General features: G+C 44.3%; 1 protein-coding gene across 2 annotated transcripts in view; it reads left to right on the forward strand.

Moving 5' to 3' along the window:
* Positions 1-25,891, forward strand: part of TLN2 (talin 2) — a 392,818-nt gene that overhangs the window by 357,895 nt on the left and 9,032 nt on the right. For both annotated transcript variants that reach the window (XM_081132101.1, XM_081132102.1), the window contains exons 52-54: positions 146-253; positions 13,605-13,710; positions 14,578-14,702. In XM_081132101.1, coding sequence (XP_080988227.1) covers positions 146-253; positions 13,605-13,710; positions 14,578-14,702 — 339 coding nt within the window. The remainder of the gene's footprint in view (positions 1-145; positions 254-13,604; positions 13,711-14,577; positions 14,703-25,891) is intronic.

Consider the following 25,891-nt stretch of genomic DNA (forward strand, 5'->3'; position numbering starts at 1 on the left):
AGGTCGCTGAGGTGAGGCAGCGGGATTCCAGAATCGAGGGTCCAGGGCTATGCAGTGCTGGGCTGGTGGCCCCGCCTGGCCGCCTGGTTCACTCACCAGCTGGCCCTTCCTGCTTTAAGATGTCACCGCTCCCGTCTCTCTCCAGCAAGCATCGTTCCACCCTGACGTCAGCGAGGACGTGCGTGCCAGAGCCTTGCGGTACGGGACGGAGTGCACCCTCAGTTACCTGGACCTCCTGGAGCACGTGCTGGTGGTGAGTGGGGCGTGGGCCGGGCCCGGGAAGAGCTCATTCAGGAGCAGAGCACCCTTCCCTCGGGCAGACCCCTTAGAGCGCGGTTCAGGCTCCACGGGCGAGGCCGGGATGGGCCTGAGAGGACGGGTCTCCTGCATCGCACTGCCCAGCACGAGATGCAGGTGTAGGCTTGGGGGAGCTGCAGTTAGAATCCAGAAGAGCCCGGCTCTCCCGCTGCACCAAAGAGGCAAAACTAGCATGGAAGAGGGTGGGCGGCGGGTGGGACAGGCAGAGCCACCACTCATCAAGGGTCAGGAGGTCCCATTTGGAAGACTCCAGTCTATCCCAAGAGGACAGAGCCACACCAGCCATAGTGACAAGTTAGAGAAAAAGTCACCAGTGCTGCAGGTGACTTACTAGCCTCTCATGTCTTCCTCTAGTCCTTGAACCAATGACCTAGACCACATTGAGAGTGACACTTCCCTTCCTCTGCTGACTTTCCTCCAGCCTGGTGTGCCTGCCTGGATCTGGGTTAAGAAGGTGGACACAGAAGATGTTGGCAAGGGTGGGGTGGCTGTGGCTGGTGGACTGCCCACATGGGAGCCTCGGGCTTGCACCAGCTCCCTGTTCCTAGGGTGGCATGGCTCCCCCAGACCCTAAGGGCCAAACCATGGGGAACCAGGAGGTATATTTGGTGTGCATCTGTGCCTGTCCACTCCCCGGAGCCACATCTAGAACTGGATGCAGCCTGGGGAAGACCGAGGCCTTACCAGGCGGAGTGCTCGACTTCCTTTGAGGCGTGGGAAGTCGCACACAACAGATCACTTCATTGGTACTGACCAGAAAATCCCAGACTGGTTAAGATTATGTTCCTGAAGAAGGTTGAAACTGCACTTAGATCTGATATTAAGTCTTGGTTTGGTGTCATGGGCTTTAGCACAAGGGACTCCATTCGGGGCCTGTTTTGGGTTTTGTCTTTAACAGCCCCTCACTTTGGATCAGACTCTCAGCTTGACTGAGAGATGCGATCAAAATTGAAGGCGTTAACGCTACACTCGGTTCCCGCTCTACAGTTCTCACAGCTGTTACTGAGTCCCTGTGTGACATCCCTGGGTCACAGTGTTTTTGTTAATCCCTGTGAAGCTCATGGGTCACATCTTTCAGGTCCACAGTCTTTCAGGTGTCCTTCTTCTTGCTTCTTGTCTGACAGTCTAATCTTAGGGAGATCATTTGCTTGGTGGCTAGTAGCTGCGAACGTGCATTTAAAGCTTTTGAGAGAACATGATGTGCCAGAGAAATTATCATGATAAATATAAAAAGAGTAATTTTTAATGTTTGGGGTGCACTTTGGAGCCATAGTCCCCAAGACCCAAACCAGTCAAAATCAAATAAGTGAAGGGAGGGAATCACCTTTTTAAGCCAAGTGGCTTGCTCGGGGATCTTACGTAACTGAGTTGCAGTTTCCCTAAAAGTGCTAATCTAGGTGTGCAGGTGGTGCTGGCCACAGCGGACACCTCCTTGCTTGGCTAAAGGATAGCCTAGGGGTTTCTGTTGCCAGGAGCGACTTTGGACAGAGACTCTAAGGATTTTTGTTGGGCAGCTATTGCGTTAACAGTGGATCCTGCAATGTTTTCAGAGCAAAGGAGAGGCTCCTGATTATAGCCTTATTTTTATTTATTCCGAACTAGGGAAGTAGGGACCTGCCAAAGGAAGTGAATTCTGAATTCATGACAAACCTTCTAGTAGGTCCTTTCTAACTCGACAATGTAAACTTGGGATATGGCCCATGAAGGTGTCTGTGTGTGTTTATGAACAGTTGGGTGACCTAAAAGCCACTGCCTGGCTATGCGCCAGCCATCTGGGGAATGATAAGCACCTCAGACAGAATACTGGAGTGGCACTGTTCATGGCCGGATTGGAGTTTTTGATGACAAGTCCAAGTCTGAAAGGTAACCCTCCCCTCACCACCACTACCCTGGCAGTGGCCTGGAAGACATGGATGATGGCAGGATCTTTCCCAGCCAAGGCCAGTGTAAAGGAAAGAGGAAAGAAGAAAGGGTTTTGTGTTTAGTTAAAGCATGAAGTCTTGATCCCGTGTCTTGAGTGGAAGCAGTCTGCACGGATGTCAGCTATTTCTCTTCCCCGTCAGTGTGAATCCTAGGTCTCCAGTGTCTGTACAGGAGCAGATGTCAGGTGGAGCCTTCTTAGTGTGACCCATAGCTCAGTGCCTCCCAATTGCTCAGCAGCATCAGTGGTCAGGAGTCCTTGGTAAGGTCCTTTCAATGGGGCTCGAAGGCGGTCTTCTTCTGATGGTGTGTCTAAAACCTCAGTCACCAGGCTCTAGTCTGTGACCCACAGGAGCCTTTAATATGGGATCTGGGGAGGCTTCTTTAACCCGTTGATGATAAGCTGGAGCATAAGATGTTAGAAACTTAACAGCAGCTGGTCATACTAGCCTGAGACGGCAAGGGGTCAGCAGAAGGTTGTATACCAAATAGACATCGGTCTGCTGCTGACTGTCTTGTGTGGAGTGAGTTTATGTTCCTCAAAGGAGGTGCTATGGACAGTCAGCAAAACCAAAGGCAGTACCTTAGGCCAGGGGAGTCCAGTAGTTTCAGCAAGTTTAGAGATTTTAAATCTGAGGATCCCATTAATTCTTTCTACCTTGCCCAATGACCACGGGCGATAAGGACAGTGATAATTCTGAAAACGATGCAAGTCTTTCCATCAAGGCTCATATGATTTGCCCAGTGCAGCGGATGCCTAGATCACTGGAAATTGTGGAAGGTACACCCCAAGTGGGAAACACGTTTTCTAACGGGTCCTATGCCCCTGTGAGGGCATCAGCCTGACAGCAGGGGAGGGCTTCAGCCCACCTGGAAAACATACAACAAGAGCTTTGATAACCCCTGCTCAGTGGCATTTGAATGAAGAGTCCAGCTGCAGGTGTTCAAAAGGTCCAGAGGGAGGTCTGAGGCCTCTGGGGACAAAAATAATTTTTCCAGGATTGTGGACCTGGCAGGCCAGACACTGCTGATAGACTGTTTTTGCAAATTTATGGAAGTTTCCCCATCAGTGTTTATTCGTAATTTGAATCATCTTAAATGCACTGTGGTGGGTGAAGGAATGCAAAAGCTGAAAAGTGGGCTTTGCCAGGGAGCCTCAAAGAACCAAGCGGCCGTCTTGGGTTTCCCGTAGCCCTGACCATTTACTTAATCTACAACCATTGTTTATGCATCTTAATTTCTCTGATTTGGGAGCAAACTGTTGCCATGTTCAGGGCATCAAGATAGCAAAAGTTGGGCAATGAGAAGTCCTTTTTTACAGAAATAGAATGGACTCCAGCCACATGTGCCACAATCGGTGTAGACTCTGCTGCTGTTGGCCGCGCCTGGCAGTCAGCTAGGGCTCCCCTGGTACTCAGGCCCAGTCCTTCAGTGGGAGCCTCAGCTCTGATGACAGCGATGTGAGAAGGTGAGAGAACAGCAGTAAGAAGATCATTCAATGTTGCCCATTTTTGATTTGGGTCCCAGGGACGTAAGAAAATTCATTTGTTTCCATAACATTCCTGAATCATGGACCCCCAAAGGCATAATGGCCGTCAGTACACATGTGCAGTTTGTCCCGCCTGGGTGAGGACATGGAGTTCTGCTGGTTGGGCTGACTTAGCTCGTGGGAGGTCTCCCCTTCTGAGTAAGTCCTACGGGGTAGTGATAGCATGGCCAGCTTGAAAATTCCCTTTTCCATTTCTGTAGTGTGACCGTCAACAAACACGATTAGATCAAAAGAGTTAAAAGTTCGTCTCACAAATCCTGACTCAGTGTCGCAAAATGGGACGTTCTCACCTCATCATGGGGCTTCCCTTTGTCACCTAGAGGTGGTAACATAGCAGGATGAAGGATGTTCCAGTGTTTAAGGTGTAGATTAGGTGGTGAAAGCAGAAAACTCTTGTAGGAAGTTAGGCTACTTGCAGAGAAAAGGTGAGTCAGTTCAGAGTTAAGATGACTTTGGACAGCATGTAGAGTGTGCCAATAAACATCATTTCCCAGGGTTAAACGTGCTGAGGCTTCCACTACTTTGCGGCTGCAGCTCTACCCCCTAAGACAGCTGGGCTGGACACAGCCACCTGAATCAAGTCTCTGCTGTACAGACAAAAGGCCTTCGGGCATTCCCACACGCTTGCATTCCCAGAGCTTCATCATTCCCTTGGTGCACAAAAATACAGTAAAAGGTTTTGAATAGTGAGGTAGCCTGAAGGCAGGTGGTTCTTGCGGTGCTTGTCATCTGATAGAAGCCTGCTCATGTTGGTCCTCCCAAGAAAGGGATTCAGGGGCTGAAATTTTAGAAAATTCATGGAGTGGAGAAGTAATAGAGAAAAATTAGGAACCCACAGCCTGCAGTAAGCAGTCAAGCCTAGAAATCCACGCAGCTGTTGCTTAGTTGTGTCCCTAGGAAATTCCTGGCTTAGCTTAACTCTTTTTGGAGACAGCTGAATTCCTCCAGCACTGAGGTTGTGACCTTGGCAATGAACACTGTCTGAAGATAATTGTAGTTTTCCTTAGAGACTGTGCCCTTCTCCAGCTCACCGTTGCAGCAAATAAATGGAATCCTCCATGGACACCTCTTTGGTAACTGAGCACAGCGAGAGGTTATCCACACTTTGTAAAAGGGTCGATTTCCCCGGGGAGTTGGAGGATGTCTGAATCTCAGTGAAATATTTGGGAGAAATAAGAAGGGGCCTCTGAACCCTTGAGGCATGACTGCCCATGTACACTGTCACTTGTTCCCTGTAAAGGGACGTAGATGTTGCCTGTTGAGGTCCATAGGGATGCTGGAAAGGGCTGAACAGAGTCCACAGCAATGAACCATGTGAGTCTGGAGGAACTTGTGACAACAGAGTGTTCGGGACTCGAGGAATCACTGTTATTAAGAGCTCTCAAACCCTGGACAAATCGCGCCCCCCATCCTAGTCCTTGGTGCAAAGAATGGTTAGCCCCTGGCCATTAGTTCTCTGGGCGCCAGGCCTTGTATGGAGGGCCTCAGGCTTTGATGGATATTGAGGTGATTTAGGGAGAGGTTCAGTTATATCTATCTGAAGCTTCATAGGTTCTGCACTATTTATTCTTCCAATGTCAGTTTTAAAGGCAGCCCACATATTTTGGGGCACTTCGATTAAATTAGAGGACCTTTGTTGGAAATCTTCCTCCTCTATGTCAAGGAGAGACAGTAGGAATATAAAAGATCAGGTTCAGGCTGTCAGGAAATTCTAAAGGGAGGTCCCCATTGGAAACAACACGTGTGAGCCCTTTTAACTTAGAAGGGAGGTCTCCACCCAGTAGACTGACTGGGGTTGGTCACATGGCAAAAAGGAATGTTTTCCAGTGAAAAATTCCAGAGTCATTTGTATTTGAGATAAAAATTCTCTGTAAACTTTATGAGATGCCCCACTATGGAAACTCCCCTTTTACTCTGCAGATTTTGTTGTCCAGTGAGGGTGGGGTTTAAAGTGGGAAGCGTAGCTCTAGTAATTTCAGTTTCCCCTTGGCTATTCCAGGAAAGTACAGCAAGTCCTCACTTAACATTGTCAGTGGGCTCTTGGAAACTGCAACTTTAAGCAAAAGGACTTAAAAAGAAATCAATTGTACCACAGGCTAAGTGATATAAACACAAATTAAGTTCCTATGGCATATTCCTGGTTGCAAAATCATCATCACACTTCTAAATAAAGACCCAAAATACTTCTAATATTAAACATTGAAATAAATTTGAGCTATACATACATTTAAGAAAGGTTAATAAAAACAGATAATGCTTTTCTAACCTGTTTATTCTAGTTCAGGGTCACAGATGGCCAGAACCTATCCCAGCAACTCGGGGTGCAAAGTAGGAACCAACCCTGGACGAGGTGGGACACCCTTCCACCCCAGGGCCACTCACACCCACCCACAGTCACTCAGACCAGGACAATGTAGACACGACAGTTCCCCTCACATGCACATCTCTAGAATGTGGGAGGAAACCGGACCACCCAGAGGAAACCCACGCAGACATGGGGAGAACATGCAAACTCCACACAGACAGTGGCCTCGTCAGGGCCCATATGGGGGAGTCCTTGGAGGTAGATACAGGGGCATTCGAGTCGATGTTGAAAAGTTTGCATGGGGCCTTTGAGGACAACCTTTTTTCCAGTGTTACAGTTTATCACAATTGAGACATGGATTTCTGGGCCGTGTTTGATAATGGACCCCGAGAGGAGTGCATTCAAGAGGCCTACGTGTTATTTTGGGTCTCTGGCCTTGGAGCTGTTGTAGCTGTAAAGCTGATAGCTTGGAGGATTTTCATTTCCCTTCTTGTTCCTGGGTCCTTTCAACATGCTCAGCTATAGTCACGAATTCAGTTAGGCCTGTGTCCTCCCATCTTGTTTTCTGCCTTTTTATCAGTCCATAATCTCAGTGGATAACCCTTTACAAAGAGGGCAGCTAGAGCAGGTTGGATAACCCAATTTATCCTACGGAACCAGAAAAGCCATAGGAAGAGGGCTTCCACACAGCTTTAAAGTCTGCCACAGGTAATTCTCTCTTTCGCTTGCGTGTCTGAACAACAGACCAGTCAGAATGCGCAGGGAAGACTTGGGAGTGTCTTGTGAAAATTCAGCTGCTATTTTGCAAGATCTTTCTGGTCAAGGATTTTGAATATGGTCCTAAGGGGTTGCCACTTTTCTTCCTGCATCCATTTTTGGGCTTCACCAGATTCTACCAACATGTACACAAGCTGATAAAGATCTCGCAGTTTTTTTGAAGAATTTAGAGTATTATCAGGGCCTGTGACCCTGGGCCACCAGATCTATTTTTCAGTAGATTCTTTTTTCTGTTATGAATTCTTCCTTCCAGAGAAACAGGACTCTTAAACCTTACCTTTTGCAAACCTGGGTGGTTGATGTGTCTGTTAAAAACCTGCCACATGAGTTTCTTTTCTTCTTTCTATACAGTTATTGCCATTGCAGCCTGTAATTATAGTAGAAATATAAATGTCTGTGGAAATATAAATATAAATATAGATTTATAGTAGAAATATAAATCTCTATGGCTGTTTTGAAGTTTATAGTGTGAAGGTAGTTAGTGCTAAAATGAAGTCATTAATAGGAAGGAAAGCTAAATGATTAAAACTTTTATGAAACATACAAAAAATTGTCTCATCTTTTGCAAGGATGTTTTTGCCCCTTAATGGTGACACGTGCTGATGGTTCTGACTTCCAAGGAAACATGAATGAAATATCATCATGTACATAATCATTCATGTGTTCATTTTTATCTGTTCAGAAAGTTAAACATACTCTTTGAAGGGTATTTTCTAATAAAAATATAAGAAAACAGCCTTCATTTCCAGGGAATTATCATAAACCTAGGAAAATACAAGTTGCTAACGAAAAATTGTAGAGGCTGTGTGACAATATTCTGTCCCCTAAACTGTGGACGTTGATCGTTTCCTTGGGGCTGCTGCTACAAATGAGTTCACATTTCACATTATTAGCCCTAATTCCTTCTCCAAAGCAGACTTTGAAGAAATATGAGCAGAAGTGAGGCTGAGAGTGAGGAGCGTTGTTCCACACTGAGGCCCACGAGCCCCTGGCCCCTGAGGCCAGTGCTGATAGAGACCAGCGGGAAGGGAGGGAGACGCTGGCGCACCAGCGGGAGCTAGTGTGTGTCCTGCGGGGGCTTTGGGAGCCAGAGCCGGAAAATGAAAGCCAAATAGCCCCTTTAGAGAAGACATCAGGTTTGTGTTGGAATTATCTTTAGGATAGAAGAAAAGAATGCTAAGATTGGATTAGCTATTTAAGGACGGTGAATGAAAAAGCCATTAAAAACTGGAGATTTTAACACATACACACAGGCACACACACACAACATCCTGCCCTCTGCGTTCTCGGGTCTGTGTGGGGAGACCGTTTATAACGAGGTGACCACAGGATCACCATTCTGAAAACAAAGTCCACCGCCATCAGAACTGTAACCGGAGGTCCTACAAAGAGCCCTCCTGGACCACTTGAAAATTTGACTTCTGTTTTAATTGATCAAAAAACATTAGTAAGATTCCTGAGGCTAAAAAAGAATAGAAATTGTCTAAGTTTTATAAAAGGGAAAAGAGAAAGGGAAAAGTTTAAGTTTGGAGAAAATATGTAGCAATTTACAGAAGTAAATTGAGCTTATTTTTCAGGTGGTACAAGGAAGTCCTGAGATCTTCCTTAGTGGGCTGCTTTCCTTAAATTTGGGCACATAAAAATGTGGGGAAATTATGCTGCTTTAGCCTTGTTCGGCTCAAATATCCTAGAGTCAAGGATTCCTAACCTTTTTTGGCTGATTCGTATATTTTAGTTTACCTATAGAAAAGGTTTAAAAATGCAGAAAATAAGATCAACAGCCATGTGCCCACCATCTATATAATTAACTAATTTTGTTAATTAACAGTTTGTTTCAATTTGTTCAGAACTTTATTTTCTAAAGAAATCTATAAATAATAATGAATTTTGTATCCCTTGCCAATCCCATTCTCTTTTTTTCCCCTCTATGTACAAATAACAGTCATGATTTTACTTTTCTTAGCTTTTTATGGATCTTGGGCCCCCCTTGAGCTGAAAACCCATTTCCTGCCTCCCCCTAACCTCATCAAAGAGACATCAGCATATCCACACAAAATGGTCCTTAAACTGTTAAGGGGGTTCTCAGACCCAAACACCCAGCTGGATCCTTTTGGAATTGAGGCTCCAAATTGAAAACCCCTAGTTGGGGAATCCGTTTCTTTGGAGAACAATCAACAAACAATGGGAGCTAAGTTGGGCAGCACCATTTCCTTGCCGCTCTCGGAGCTGCTTTATGAAGCAGGAGACGTGCCCATGTGAGCCGTTACATGGAAGATTTGTATTGTGGGTCAAGAAGCAGCCACTTTGCCTCTGTAGCAGTCACAGTTCAATATTGCTGCAGAACCACAATATGAGATCTTTGACAGGGTTAAAATTACCCTCGCTTCCACTAGCAGAACTTTAATTTGGTTCTGTACGTTGCCTGCTATTAGAGATCATATTGATTTAATAGCAGAATAAAAATAGAACTCCTTTCCTCCTGCCTTATCTAAATAAGGCACTTTATCATGTGACTATTTCCTTTCTTAGAGAGCCGTGGTGTATACAGAAGTGGTTCCCTTTCTCCATCAAGGCTCTTGTAAGGACAGAAGTCTTGCACCACTGCACTTTGGTGATGTGAATCTCCCCATCACACCCTTAACTTTTTTGTGAGCTTTGTTGAGGCATAATAATGTGCAGTAAATATATTTAAAATATACAATTCAAGTATCAACACATGAATACACCTGTGAAAGCATCACAACAATAAAAACAAGTGATAGATCCATCACCGCTTAAAATTTCCAGGCGCCCGGCCGGGCGTGGCTCAGCGGTTGAGCGTCGACCTAGGATCCAGGCGATCGGGGTTCGATTCCCGGTCAGGGCACATGCCCGGGTTGCGGGCTAGACGATCAGTGACTCTCATCATTGATGTTTCTATCTCTGTCTCTCCCTCTCCTTTCCTCTCTCTGAAATCAATAAAGATATATTAAAAATAATAATAAAATAAAATTTCCAGGCAACCATGGATCTGCTTTTGTTATTGATTTGTTTGCATTTTATAGACTTTTATATAAATGGAATTATATAGCATGTGCTCCTTTTTGTCTGGCTTCTTTCATTCAGCATCAATATTTTCCATCCCATCCATATTGTAGGTATCAATAATTTGTCGCCTTTTATTGATAAATAGTATTCTATCATATAGATGTTCCGTAATTTGTTTATAAACCTGTTGATTTACATTCGGGTTGTTTCTAGGTTTTGATTATTATATATAAAGCTGATAAGAACATTCTGTATTGTGAAAGAATAAAAATTCAACCAAGTAAATTTGAAGATATAATTAGCTTTATTGAACAATTCATCCCATTTAGCAAATAGATGGGCAGTATCCCATCTAGCAAATAGAAGGGAGCTCCAAACAGTTGTACAAAACTAAAGTTGTTTTATAGGCACAAACGGGACAGGACAAGAAAGTTATCAGCAAAAGAAAAGACAGAGTTGTTTTAAGCCAGGCACCTTTCTTTGGGGGAAGGCAGCAGGAATCTTATCAGGAAATTCCAAACTGATTGGCTTAAGGTCACTTTCCTGGGACGGGGTGAAACTGCAATTAAGTCTTGATTTTCTGTCCTGGTGGCAAGCAGCTCTGTCTTGGAGCTGTTTTTTCTTTTTCTTAACAATATACAAGTCTTTGTGCTTGCACACATTCATTTCTCTTGGATGAATTACTAGAAGTAGAATATTTATATCATAGGGTAGGTATGTTTTTAAATTTTTTAGGAAACCACCAAACTGATTTTTAAAGTGGTTATACTACTTTACATTTCCAACAGCAGTGTGTGAGTTCTGATTGCTCCACATCCTTGTTAATAATTGGAATGGTCAGTCTTTTTAATTTTAGCCATTCTAATGGGTATGTAGTGGTATCTCATTGTGGTTTTAATTTATACTGTTGAGCAATTTTATGTACCTGTTTCCTTCTGTATGTTTTCTTTGATGAAGTGTCTATTCAGATATTTTGCCCACTTTTTAAGTTATTTGTCTTATTATCGAACTTTTGGAGTTCTTTATATTTTCCAGATAAGAGTTCTTTGTCAGATATATTTTCTGCAAATAATTTCTCTCACAGTCTTCTGTTCTATGAACATAGTATATATCTCCATTTATTTAGGTCTCCTTGAATATTTTCAACAATGTTTATAGTTGTTAGCATTCAAATTTTACACATCTATTGTCAAATTTAACTAGATATTTCATACCTATTTATGCTATTCTAAATTTAATTCCCAACTTTTATTGCTTGTATATAAAAATATACTTGATGTTTATATATTGACTTTATATCCTATGACCTTGCTAAACTCATTTATTAGTTCTAGAAGTTTTTTTTATTATATATATTTTTTTACAGATGCCTTAGAGTTTTCTAGATAGACATTCATGTTGTTTGTGAACAAATACAATTTCTCTTCTCCCTTGTCATCTATGTGCCATTTATTTCTTTTTCTTGTCTTATTGCACTGGTTAGGAATTCTGGTACAATGTTGATAGAAGTGTGAGAACAGACATCTTTACCTTATTTTTATCCTAGCAGGAGAAACTCAGTCTTTCACCATTTATTATGAGTCCCCCCACCATACCTCTAACTCTGCTTATTCAGGTTATGTTGGCCACTGTAGAGAAACCATTTAAAAATGCCTATGGACCACTTGGCTATTCAGACCCTGAGCCATAACTATTATTCACCTGGTAACCTTACAACACGTACTGTTTCAAACAAATATGGTGCGAGCCCTTTATAATTAAGTGGTAGCAAATGCCACCATTTGAGTCTAGAGCAGTGGTTCACACTTTGGCTGCATATGAGAATCACCTGGGGAACTTCTAAAAATCTTGATGTGCAGGCCATACACCAGAGCAATTCCATCAGTAGCCCTGATGGAATTATATATTAAATTATATATTTATACAGTCTTACTACAACTCTATAACAGAAGAACTGTTATGATCATTTAATTGGTAAATACAGTTTAGAGAGAAGATATAAGTAACTGGACCAGGGTTACACAGGCATGTTGACTCCAGAACCTACATATAACTAAGTTGCTTGCCCATGGCTGTGTTAGAAAGTAAAAAGCACTTAACCCCTTCCTTCTACCTCTTCGTGGTTCTAGTGTTGTTTTGGAACTGGTGTGGGAAGCCACCATGTTAGGAATTGTTCCAATAGTGTGTTGGTTTCTTTTTTACCCATCCATTCATTCACTTTTTCACAAGTCTGCACTGAGTTCTTAACATTTGCGTAGTGATATGTGTCAGTCCTAGGGTGAAAGAATGGGGATAGCAGAGTAGCAGAAATCATAGTACAGTAGCAAATATAAAATTTAGAAGATTATAAGAGAAAGAGGATGGGAATAGATGCATGTGAAGTGACGTTCAAAAATCTTTGATCAGTTTGAGAACGCAAACAATGTCTTCTATGCACTGGCCTGTCTGGGACTGGTCAAAGTATAACCCCATTAACACCCCAGCCCCAGATCTTTTTACCACGTTTCTCTTATAGTTATGATATGAAGGGGTTTGGCCGGGGTCCAAAACCCATCTTGTCCAGACTCCAGAGAAAGAGTATGATACCTGGCTAGTTGAAAGAGGGGATGGGACACCAAGAAGGGAATTAACATTCACTGAATACCTACTGTGTCGCATTGTGCAAGATGTCATGTGTTATTGCATTTGCTCTTTATGGCAGCCCTGAGGGGCCAGCATTACCTCAGTGTTACAGATAAGAAAACAGGTTCTGGGGGGTTTAGTAATCCACCCAGTGTCACAAACCAGTAGCAGGCAAAGCCAGGTTCAAACACAGGTCTATCCAATCCCCAAGCGCACACCTCATCCCCTGCTCAGAGGCTCCAAAATTGTCTAGAGAGAGACAGCAGTTGTGCTTTGTGCCGGCATGTCTAAACACTTCTAAATCTGAGGATTACCACTGCACAGTGTGGGGAAGAGATGCAGAAAAGAATGTTGGAAGAGGAGTTTTGAAATTAGGAAGGACCGAGATGGTGTAAGTCAGAATGTAAGTCCCTGGTTTGGAGGTGGGTGAGGAGCTCTCCTCTCCTTTCTTAGCTCTGTTCTTGAATGAATTTGAGAAGAATTCAGCTGGGGTGCCTTTTAAGTTGGATTGGAGGTTGGAGTTCCAATATCTTTTTTTAACACCATGAAAACAAAAAAACATTTTAAAAAACCTTTGAACTAGTTCAAAAAAGGGAAAGTCTCCGTAACTTCTCCCAGGGCAGCTTGCAGTGAAAACGCTGGAAATGGATTGTTCCCTTAGGTACGGTCCTCCCGATCAGTTGGTTGTTGCTGTCTTGACGATCCTGAGTCACACGTTTCTTCTTCTGGTCTCACGTTTGTCTTGTCACATAGACCAGCTGACCCACAGCCTTGGGCTTTCGGGTTCACGCAGAGTGTTCTTGGGTAACATTGGGTAATTTTCATGTGCATATATTTATTGTATGTACGGGTAAAAGTACAAATAAGGGACGATGAAGGTATAAATAAAGGACAAATAAGGATTTTTTTGTCTGCCGTATAATCTTAAGGAAATATGTCAGAAGGGATCTACAGAAACGCCTGGCTCCCAGCTCTTCATTTCTCACAGGAGGAAAGCAGAAGCCGGGAGTCCGCCCCGGTAAGAGTGCACCCCTGTCACGGTGGTTGCCACCCTCCTCATGTATTTGGCTTGTCCTTTACCTACAGGTTCTTCAGAAACCAACCCCGGAGCTCAAGCACCAGCTGGCTGCTCTCTCCAAGCGGGTCGCTGGCGCCGTGACTGAGCTCATTCAGGCAGCAGAAGCCATGAAAGGTAGGCTGGGTCCTCTCGTGCCCTCTCGTGGGGCACCACTCACGGCAGAGCTAGTACAGCGAACTGAGCAGAGAAAACACGGCAACACAGGCCCTCTCTTGGCATACGCAGTCAGAAGGAATATAGGGAGGCACTGGTTTTTTTTAATCAAATGGGAATAGAGTTGGATTTTAAAAGTAATATCCTCATGAAGCAAGCCTTTTTTCCAGTCTTTATGGTAAGGGCTTCTACTTAAATAGTGTAATCCATCTAGAACTGCCCACTTCTCTTTGGAGGGTCTTGCCACTTATTTTCACCTGTGTTTTCACTCATCAGAATATTTATTCTTATTTAGATATTACCCTTCATGTTTAGAAAATGGTGCTATCTGGGTACATTGTTGGCACACCCCTTCACAGTTCCCTAGAAGCAAGCAACTCACCAAGGAAAGGTTTTCTCACCAGTTTCCTTTTGTTGGAATTGAGGTGAGTGGCTATTCTTCGTGTGCCCAGGAGAGGAGCATAGTAAATCTTTGTGCTCAGCATAGTCTCAAGTCTCCTGAGGATGCCTACTTACAGTCATGGCCCTAAATTAGAAGTTAGTCACTTTCAAGCTGGCTTGGTCTGTGAGATTCTTGATTTTTAAATTATCACTGATCACTGCTCCTGTGGTAGAGCTCTTCACACAACTGATTGAGAAAGCCAGGATCAGACAGCCACCCCTCTGCACCCAGCTGATCTGTGAGAGCTGGAGGGTCCATCCCCCAGGACAGTGCAGCTAGTAGGCTCAGGAAACTTCTCTGCATGCAAATCCATACATTGTTTGTAATTAAGCCAGTGCCCTGAGGTCTGCAGCTACCAAAAATGACCCACTTTGGACTGATTTTAGGAACAGAGTGGGTGGATCCAGAAGACCCAACCGTCATTGCAGAAACAGAATTACTGGGGGCTGCAGCATCCATTGAGGCTGCTGCTAAGAAGTTAGAGCAACTGAAGCCAAGAGCAAAGCCAAAAGTGAGTGTCCATGTGTGGCTGCTTGTGTGATGTCAGTAGGTCCTCCGGTGGACAGCTGTGCAAGGGAGTTAGGCGTCCAGCAGGGAGCTTGTCTTATTCCAAGTAGTTAGACTAGCAAACTGCAAACCTGCTCTACCTGCCCAGCACCTTTTTATAGGGTATGGAAAAACCCCAGTGGGTGAGTCTTTCAGGTTAACCACCCAGAAAAATACCTTTGGGTATCCAGAGGAAGAATCGAGCATTTGCAATCTTGATTTAGTTGCATTTTATATAAAGTGGGTGTTGGGTGCTTCCTTAAAATCATCCCTATTACTGAATGTGAGATTGTCACCTTCAAATTTTCTGGTTTCCATATGCCTTTAACACTGGGTCTCTCCTTTTCTTGAAATTAAAAGAGGACCATGTGAATCTCAAAAGTGTACCCAATAATCGACTTTTCAGTATATGCTGGAGATTGTGATCGGATGGTGTGTTTTCTAACTATCTATCTACATTTGTAGACTAGATAAATGTTTAGAACTTAAGATCATGAGTATGTGTTAAGAGAAACAGCAATTAAAGGAAAGAAATATGTTCATTTTGGACAGTAGGGAGGACAGTTATGAAGTAAAGAGGATGGTGGGCTAGTGCTGTCCAGGGGCAAAGCCCAACCCTGATAAGGAGCTGTAACCTCCCACCCAGCCCACCCCATGACTGTCTTCAGTGCAAGGATAGTAGAACCAGAGGAGGCCTCCTCGTGTGGTCTGTCCAAGCAAATCCCTTCTGGTACCTAAACCCTCACCTCCCTTCCAAGCACCCAAATACATTAGGAAATATAATCTGGCTCTTCCCCTCCAAAAAAGTTGGATCCCTCAGTATAGTTATGCCTAAAGTTCTACCTTTTTTGTAAAACCAAAATATGGAGTCCGAGCACTGGAATTCACCAAACCACTCAGAAGCAGTGCCTGGGCCAGTGCTGTGTGTAAAATACACATGAGCATAGAGTGAATCGGCTAAGCTGGGGAACATTCTTAAAACCATGGAATTCTTAGAACCCATCTCCTAGTAGTCACTCTAGACTTGGCAAAGGCATTTTTAAAAAATGTCTCATCAGGATAGAATTTAAGAGATTTGGCTTCTGATTTAGGGGTTAATAAGGGTTCCCTTCACTGGCCTCTGTCCTGAGGGTCTTGGATAATCTGATACTGAGTTTTTCGTAACAAAGTTAAGAACTAAGTGTGGTTATAGGAGCAACTCCGTCTTCTGGTTATATCTTTGTTTCTGTTTTGTAAATCAAGCTAATCATGAATGGAAAATGTACTTTCAACTTAAGAAGCAAGCAGCAGCCATTGACTGAAATTTAGAGGTTTCGTGCTTAATTTGTTTTTCCTATTCCTTGTATGATTTATTACCACTGGCCTCTCTTGGGAAAGCTTCTGCCTGCTAATGCTGAAGCCATGTCAATTGACACACATTCTCCTTGAGAATTAATTAGTCTGGTTCTAACTCAACATTAGCACGTCACCCTGTTCCAAGAGCTCCTGTTCCAATCCTGTTCCCTTTGTCCTGAATTCTTGTCTGTCTCTGAATCTGAGTTTCCCTCTGCCAGACATTTATTTACCTGATGACTCTTGATCTGAAAAACAAAGTTATTAAGAGTTCCTACCCCATAGGATTGTTGTTATAGCAAATGAGATTATTTAAGAACGCAGTACCTGACATACAAGTAGACTTAGTAAGCAGTAACTGTATCACCATCACTGAAAACAGGCTGCTGGGACTTTTATCTACTGCCTTCTAGGAAAATGCCTGGAATAAAAATTGTTCCATAGAACGGTGAGCTGATGGCCTTAGCAAAAAGGAGACGCAAAGCCGAACGAAAAGCTCACACTGATTGGGTGCCAAGCACGTGCCAGGCAATCTTCTAGGTGATTGACGTGGATTAACTCACCTGGTTCTTGCAACAAGAGGCAGCGCTGTTACTATCCCTGCTCTGCTGACGCAGGATCAGAGGCAGGTCACCTGGCCGGCGTCGGAGGGCCGTGGTTGCGCTGGGAGCCGGTGTGTGGGCTCGGGTGGCAGTTCTGTCTGTATCAGTCCTGTGGGCCTGTCCAGCGTCAGAGAGGCTGGTGCAGTCCCACGGGGGAGATTTTTTGTTTGGCCGTACCCCTTGAGCCATTAATTCCACCTCTGGGAATCTGTCCGGAGGAAGAAACCCAGAGAGGAAGAAAGTTCTGTGTGTGGGAGAAGCTTGTTCCACTCGTCCTTGCCTGTGGCAGTGGGAAGCTGGGTGTGCCTGAGTGTCTCCTTGAAGGAAATGTATGTGGCTGTTAAAAATACTGGCCGATAAGACTGTAGCATAAAGAAGATGCTCCCGGCATGATGCAAAGTTAAAAAAAAAAGAAACAATACAGAATTGCGTGCTCCTTGTGGTTACAACTATGTAAAAGTCACTTGCATACGAAGGAGATGAGTGGGAAATGTACAACAGTGTGGAAATGGGGTGATGGGAGGGGCTTTGTTTTAAAAATAAGACACTTCCTGATGGCTGCTGAAGTGGGCAAGCGGGCACTTCCCACACGGTCAGGATCATTCAGCCTTTGTGTTTACACTGTGTGTTTGTGTTTATGGGAAGCCAAGAAATCCTTTGGTTACAGTCATTGTTAACCTAACTTGATGTAAATCCCTACATTTCACTATGGGGCTACCTAATTTAGGTCACTCCCATCTCCCTATCAGGAAGGGTGCTTGGTCCTTCTAGAGCGCTTGAGACTGATCTGAAGTCTCCTCTGCTCCGTGACCACATGGCTTAGATTATCTATAAAACCAATTTGAAGGAACCATCAAACAGAGCCATGGCTTTTGTGAGAACACCTTTCTGTTTACCAGATAGGATGCTGCCTGATTCATGAATCGCTCAGTAAAGCCAATTAGATTAAAAACAAACAAACAAAAAACAACATAGCTTTTGTGCCTGTCTAGGAGGGCTGTCTGCTTTGTGGTAATAACCGCATGAAATAAAATACTTTTCCTGCGTATAAAGAGATATATTTTCCCAGTTTTAAAAAAAAAAAAAAAAATCCCATTTTGATAGCCAGATCAACCAATCTTTTGAAATTAATTGTTTTTCTCCATCCCCTCTAATAATCTGGCAAACAAAACTTAGGAAACTGTGAGTAAGCAATCGCTGTGACATCCCCACTCCTGTAACTGCACAGGGCGGGCAGGCTCAGCAGGGAGCGAGCGCGCTTTCCTCCGGAACTGGGCAGCATTGGCGCTGCTGTGCGCAACAGTTTTGGGCATGGGCAATGTTTTCGTTTAAACTGTTTTGCTCACTACATTCTCAGGTTGCCTGTTTTAAAAGTAGAATAGCCTGTGGTTTATGAAGATGACTCCTGGTTTATTCCCACTTCAGGCCCTTAAAATTTAAGCACTCTTTTTGCTTGTAATCTCCCAGACATAAATAGTGATCAAGTCTGCACTGTTGAATCCACCGTTTGCTTGGGCAAAACGAGAGTGGGTGTCGGCGAGCTCTGGGGCATGTGCCTACGACACCGCTGTGGCGCCGATTCCACACTCGCAGACAGACTGTGCTCCGCAGACGGGTAAAGGAGTTGCAGTGGTGCCAGCCCTGCAGCCGTAGCCTGCAGCACTCTGCCTATTCTCGAGCTCAGTCAGACCTGGATGCCTTTTCTGCAGGCCTCTGTGTGATATGTTTGATATATTAGGTTGTTATTTAATCCAACTATATATCAAACATATTCCTACAGTGTCTTGCTCTGTCTCCGGGGGTTCCTAATACAGTTGATGAGGCCACAGGAAAGAATATGTTAAAATCACAAGTAGGCTTAGAAGATGGAGCACTCGTTACGTTTCACTATGTTATATTCCATGTCTTCTTGTAGCATTTGAAACCTGTAGCAGCATTGCTAGATTATTTTATTACAGAAACGAATCATAATTATTGATGTTTCATGAGAGCTTGGGATACTCGGTGCAGCTTAGTTTCGTACAGCGATGAATCCGCAAGGGATCTGCTCGTTGGAAAAATGGAAGATTCCACCCCGTGTTTGTGACATGAAATAAAGGTCAGGATTGTAACCTCCAAACATATCTAGGTTTATATTTCATTTGTGTTCATTTTTATCCTGATCTTCAATTTAGAAATTAGTTGTTGTCACCATCTAGGTTCAGCAGAAATTCAAGCACAAATCAACTATCTGTAACTTTCCTTTCCATCCACAGTAACAAAGTGTATAAAGCAAATCGGCCATAGCAGCTGTATGACTGATGAGTCACTGGGCTTCACGCAAACCTTGGGCAGGACTAAATGTATCCGATAAGGATAATGGAGGGTAATGTAGTGCGGACTACTCTCTGTCTGTTGAGTTTCCTGTTGTAGGTTAACTTGTCAGCAGAAGTTGATAATATTTAGACTAAGCCGACAATCAGAAAGTAATTCCATAGCCTAATTGGGTGCAACAGGAAATTCAGGGTTACGAAATATTTTCTCTGGCACGTAACCGCCTTCTGTGGCTGACTTTGACCCCCTTGCAGAAGAGCCTGTGAAGCCTGTGTGAGTGCATTCTGATCTCTCCCAGCAGAAGGCTGTGAGCGCTGCTTTCTGGAAAGCGAACTATCGTGCTGATAGCTCAGCTTTGGGGAGGAGAAGTGCTCTTTTGAAGAGCACTCCTGGGCGTGTGTCTGTATGCAGCACCCTCACAGGTGGTAAGCCCGTGGTGTGGCAGGTGGCTCAGGCAGGCTTCCTTTGCTCACGTCTCGGAGCCATCTCCAAGCTGCGTGTGTAGGGACAGCTCACTGCAGCAGCTGCAGAGAAGTGGTGACCCAGGGAAGGGCATGCAGTGTTGGAGTCCTGGCTTCAGGAGTTAAAAAGTAGAGCCCACCCCTGGAGTCCTTTTCCACCGAGAAGTGATCCATGAGTTTGTGTCAGCAGGAGCTCTTTCAGGTAGTTTTCAAGATCTGCCAAAAATCAGTGCCAACTTCACCCAGCTAGAGAGCATCATTTAGGGTTCTGAGTGCAATTTAAGCTATTTGTCCAAACTGGCAAACGGCCAGGGAAAAGAGACAGCAAGTTATTATGATTAAAGAAAATACAATTTTAAGAGGACCTTACAGTAAAGCCCATTTGTTACAATTGATGGGGTTTTCTTGTTCCTTTTGCTAATTTTGCCACTGACCAGCATGCTGTACTAATTAATTAGGTGAGTAGGAAAGGCAACCAGATGATCAGGGAGGAAGAAGAAGAGCCGATACAGTGTTTTCTGTGTGGCTAAACTGTGGGCCCTGAGCTTATCTGCCACTGATTGGTTCCAGGCCAGGAGATACATAGGGTGTGAAAAGCAAAGGTATGTGGGGAACTCGGCCAGCACATGTTCTCAGGTGACTCCCCCTAGAAGAACCATAGGTCCTTGTCAGACCCTTAGACACACAGAGAATTCATGTCAGGGGGCTCACGATGTAACAAATTGATCTGATTAATCTTTGAAAGAATTCTGTTACCTTTTCTTTGTCCATGCTTCCCTACATAGACATTCAAGTGCCCCTTTTTAGAGAGAGACACACACACACAGAATCTTTAAGTTTTTCCATCAAACAGAAACAGCAATCACAAAATCATTTCCGTGGCATTACTTTTCACTTAAAAAAAAAATTAAACCAGTGGATACTATGGAAAAACCACTCCCAAGATACCAGTGGTGCAAGCTGGGACCTTTTCCAATGGATACGGCATGAATGTGCATTTATTCCACATCTGGATGCACAAGGTGGTCCCTCCCCAGGTCACAGGCATGACCATTTGTTGGTGCTTTCTCTCTGTCACAACTTTGTCTGCTTACAGTTTCCCTGGAGCTTTCCCTGAAACCAGGCCAGCCTTGGGGGTAGGGGGAGTCCAAGGCCCTGTGTCCAGATCTGAGCTCTTCTCAGTTCCAGTTGTTCTGAGAGGCTCCCCTTTTATTAGTACTTTTTTAGGGTGGTGGTCCTAAAGACAACCCAGCCATGGGTCATCCAGAAGAGAAGCTGATCTGGCTCTGATGCAGTTGAGTCTTTGGATACAGGCTAAGGTCTCCCCCAAGACCCCTCTCAATTCCATACCAGAAGCAAACTGTTAGCAGCCAGACTCAGTACAAACAAAGGAGAAACGTGGCTGCCTGTTCCGCTCGGCTTCCAACCGGCAGGAAATGCCTCACTGGTGTTGCGGGGCTACTTGGTGTTGGCTTCCATTTTCCCTCAAGGACATTTGACTTATGTTCAAAATGTTCATTATCTATATCCAAAGAATATTTTTTTAGTTTCTGATGTGATATTACCTTGTTTTTAATAACAAGCATTCTGTAAGACTTTTAGTAACACAGAACAAAGCACGATTCCCGATTGGGAAGACAGTACCGTGAGCTGGAATCTGGTTTTGTGGCCAGTGTGAGGAAAGGGAGGGAGGCAGGAATCAGGGCAGTGACCGTTTGACTGTGTCCTATGGGTGACTTCGGCTCCTTCACCTCCAATTCACTGAGGGGAGGGGCTGCAGGGTTGCAGGGATGTGATTCACAAAGAAAAGGGAAAGAAAGAGGACCACGGATGGAAATGCTCTTCCTCCGCCCTGCATGTGCCCAGGGACCTGTCAGGGAGGACGAGGCTGGCGACGTCGGTAAAGATGCTGCAGGAAGGAGGCAGGGCTCCTCCATGGGGGAGGCCAAGGGAGAGGAAGGAAGAGAAAAAGCATTCTCTGCTCATTTCCCTTCTAAGAAAGGTTTAATTTGGAACCACAACGTACCTAAGCTAAAGGACCAGGAGGGTTGAGTTGCTCAAGTTACAAACAGAAAGCTTATCAGTCCTGGAGAAGGGCTGCGAAATCCCCAAAGTCATGGTCAGAAAGTGCAGATCGGTGACTAAAACCCAGGTTATCCGTCTCCTGGTTGGGTATTGGAGGGAGGAGCTGTAAGCAGTGCCATTCTCTATCATGTGTCACTCGACATTTCATTCATCTTTTATTTGTGTTTTTTATTTATAATTATTTACGGTTTTAATCAGACAAGGCAGGTAGAACTGTTATTAGAATTATGAGTGGAAAACAGCATTCAGAAAGGAAAAACAGACTAGCATTTAGCCCAAAGTCTGAACAAAACTATTTTATTTTATTTTTATTTATTGTTGACGGTATTACAGATGTCCCCCATATTCCCCTCTTTTCCCCCTCCAGAAAAAACAAAAACAAAAACAAAACACAGAAAAATCACAATTTTTAAGACCACAAAAAATATATGCAGTAGTAGAAATAATAATGAAATTAGTTGCTAGTAGTTAATAAACATTAACTATGAGTCCGTTGTGCTCCGTGTATATCAATAATTTACTTAAAACAACCCTTACCAGAGAGGTAGGAGGGAAGGGAGTTGAGAAAATGAATGAATTGCTACAAAGACTATGTTCTCAGAATCATAGAAAGACAAAAAATACTATAGAAATGAAGAATGGCCTCCCATTTTCTGTCCCCTTTCCACCGTCCTTTCTCCTCTCCTACCCAGTAGGACCTCGAGCTCCCTAAACTTTAGACCAATCAGAGTAAAACTCCCAAAGCTCTCCAAGTGTGGGGAGCAGGCAGTGAGGGAGCCAACCTAAAGTGTGGTCTTTCCTAAGAGGGAGCCTACAAGACCTCTAACTTTTTAAATGGGGAGCTCTGCGTAAGATCACCAAACAGGAAAAATATCAGCAAAAGGGTGCTTAAACTGTTCTCGAAGCTACCAAAAAAACCAAGGTAGGGAGAAACCCATCCTCAGCTAGCCTGCTAGACAGTTCAGGAAAGACAGCTGTTAAGAGCTTGTGGTGACCTGGCCAATAGTCTTTTCAAGTAGAGGGGTCCAGGGGAAAGAACATGGTACAGAGGATGAGAGAATGGATTTAATACTCAGAGGCTGCAGCTACCACCTTCATTAAGCAGAAGAGATTCTTAGTTTGTACATTTGTTATTTTATCCAGCACTGTTTTATTAAGAGCCTCTTAATAATAAAATGCCGAAAATGCCACTGTGTTTCCATTTGTATGTGCATGACTGAATGTCACCAACTGTGAAAGCTGGTTGAAGGATGCAGGCAGAGTGTACAATCAACAGCCCCTGGCCTGAAACGGAGCAGGGGCCCGTGTGTCGATGGGTGAGCCTTCGTCTCCCAGGGATCGGGAGCGGACAGTTACTGATGTGGATGCTTACTCGGTGCATGTCTCCTTCTCTAACCACACCATGTAAATTGTCCTCTGGCTGAACCCTAGAACTCGGGAGACTCATTTCAAGTGAATACCTTCATTCACCAAGCGTTTATCACGTGGGCTTCTCCGTCTGACTTTGTGCTCGAGATACATTAGTTGAATAAAACCCAGCCCATGCCCTGGAGGAGATCACAGGCTGGTAGGATTCAGTTAACGGGTATCTATTTTTCCTTAACCCAGGCCAGCACTTCCCACAGAGTTCCCTGAACACCTCCATTAGAAATGCAGTTTCCATGGCCCCACCCCAGACCTACTGCAACATAGTCTGCATCTTTAACCAGATCCTCAGGTGTCTGCAAAAGCTGCCAGCTTAGCCCATTTAATGAAAACATTTCCTTAAGTTCATTGTTTATGCTTGATGCGAGTAGCTTTAAAGAAATATTAATAATTACATGTAAAGGATTAATTATAATCTTCAAAAGGTTATTTTGATAGTCTTAACAGCTCCAATTGTTGGGGGGAAGGGGACTCAGGAGTGAAGATGTTACTCAGTCTTCCATAAACCAGAGGGACAGATTTAGGAAGCATTGGTCAGATCAGTAAAATATCTCAGCTAAATTGGATCTTAAGAGACCAGCCAACTGAGCCTCTCTGGTGAGCAGGATTGAGTGAGGGCTCAGTGAGAGGAGCCCAGCCTCCCAGTCCATGGTGCCCGGACCCTCCAGAATCTTCCCCCAGGTCCCCTTGGAGCAGCTCCCCCTTGCTCTGCTTACTCTCCCCAATCTCCCAGTTCCATTAGACAAATCCTACACTTTCATTGTGATCCTTTTGTTTAGGTAAGCCCTTTCAAGACCAAGCCAGTTCCATTTCTCCCCTTTTTTGCTTGTGTGGTTAGCAACGAGTTCTCCCTTCCCTGGCCACCCTCACGACTCCTCTCCCAGATTCCACCCTCCGCTGGTAGGAGCGGAAGCTGATGGGGAGCACCGCCCGGGCGCTTGGCTTTTCACAAGCCTGGTTGGCCCGGGAGAGCCCACACTCCTGAGGCTGGAAGCCGTGTGCCCTGAGGGAGGGTCGGGCCTGTGTGGGTGGCCAGCCTGGCCCGCAGAGAGCGCGGACCCAGCAGGCCGCAGGTCTCCTCGAACCCCGCCCAGCTGCAGCAGCGGGACACTCGCCTTCCCGCCCTGCTGCCGTCCCAGTGGCCTTATGAAACCTTTCTTGGGAAACTCTTTAGTTCTTTCTAATCACAGCAAATGTCTCCCAGAAATGAGGCTTTCTGCTGCATCCATTTTAGAGCATAGAGATGTTATGGGAAGAAAAAGAGAAATCCATCAAAGGGCATTATAGCTGTTGCCGTTGTAAGAAAAAATCAATAGGTGTCAAAAATATTTTGAAGTCAAATATCTATTTCAAGCATGTATTTTATTTAAAAAAAAAAAAATTATGCAAGGCAGCAGAAGACATGGGAGAGGCTTTCCAAATCAGTTGTAATGAGATGATTCTATCAGATCTATCTATGCTTAAGGTTAGCACTTCATTTTAAGGAGATTTTATGTTTATGAATCCTAAAATTTGGGAAATTGGAAATCTGATGGGCACTCCACCCTGTAAAGTGGACTAAACCTTGGAATGCATAGCGTGGCTGAGGCCGCCTGAGACAGGAGTCCAGGAAACTTTTGGGAGCCACCATGGGCCTCTGTTTTCTCATCTGCAAAATGAGGAGGGGCTCCCTTTGCTCTAAAAAATTCTGTGATTTCCTCAGTGTCTAAATCTGTTATATGCTTGACTTTCTTTTGCAGAATGAATTTTCAAAAAAGCTCTTAATTCAAGGTCATTGAATACATGTATCAGAGCCTAATGTCATCTCTTTGGAGCCTGTGTATAATACCTTTCATGCCAGAATGTCTTATAATGAGTCATTTTTTGTATTTCAGTAAACAAAATTTTCTATTCTACTGCTACCCCACCCCCACCTTGTAATGAGGAATCCAAAATGGTTCCACTGGAACTGAATCCATTTCTGTCCTGAATGCTCCTAGGGCAAGACTGTCAGAAAAAAGAAAGACTATACAGCTTCTGTCTCAGAACTTCTACCTGCCGCTGCCATCCTTCAGATCCACCGCATGTGCGCCGAAATGTTATTTTGATAGTGTGGGTTGTAAAAACCAAAATGGGATTGGCATCTCTCATGGTTCAAGATGTGACCATTAAGAAAAGGGAACTGAAGCCCTAGCTGGTTTGGCTTAGTGGTTAGAGTGTCAGCCCACAGACTGAAGAGTCTCGGGTTCGATTCTGGTCAAGGGCACGTACCTCTGTTGCAGACTCGATCCGGGCCCTGGTCGGGACGCATACGGAGGCAACCAATCTCTCTGTCTCCCTCTTCCCCCTTCTCTCTCTCTCTCCCCTCCCTCCTTCCTCCTCTCCCCTCCACACTCTCTCTCAAAAACAAGAATAGGGAACTGGAAAAGAATGGTATCCATGCACCCATCCCGTCTGAAGTCTCATATGGGACCATTAGCGAGCCGACTTTGATCCCCTGACCCAAAATTATTCCTCACTGATGCGGGGGCAGGTCGGGGTCCTTTGGCTAGTAAAACCTATCATAGGGAGTCAGAGAGATTTATGTTTAGCTCTGGTTTAGATTTTTCATGCTGCCACATCAACTTGGGCCCAGTTCTGTACCTCCCTGAGCCTCAGTTTTCTCACCATACATATAAAAATATAGATAGCTAATCCTGTGGTACAGTATTTTTTTTCTTTATTGGTGAAAATAAAGAAATTAATTTCTTTAATATACATGAAAGTGCCTAACAAAATGCTTGGCACATAGTAGACACTTCTAAAACCCTATTGCTATTGTACAACATTGCAAATGTACTACTTAATGCCACTGACCTGTACTCCTAACATTGGTCCAAAGGGTAGATTTTATGTTATGTGTATTTTACCACACACATACAAAGAAAAGGATTGCTATACCTGACCATCTCTTACTA

The sequence above is a fragment of the Miniopterus schreibersii genome (genome assembly GCF_964146895.1).
Source record: "Miniopterus schreibersii genome assembly, chromosome: 1".
NCBI classification, from domain to species: Eukaryota; Metazoa; Chordata; class Mammalia; order Chiroptera; family Miniopteridae; genus Miniopterus; species Miniopterus schreibersii.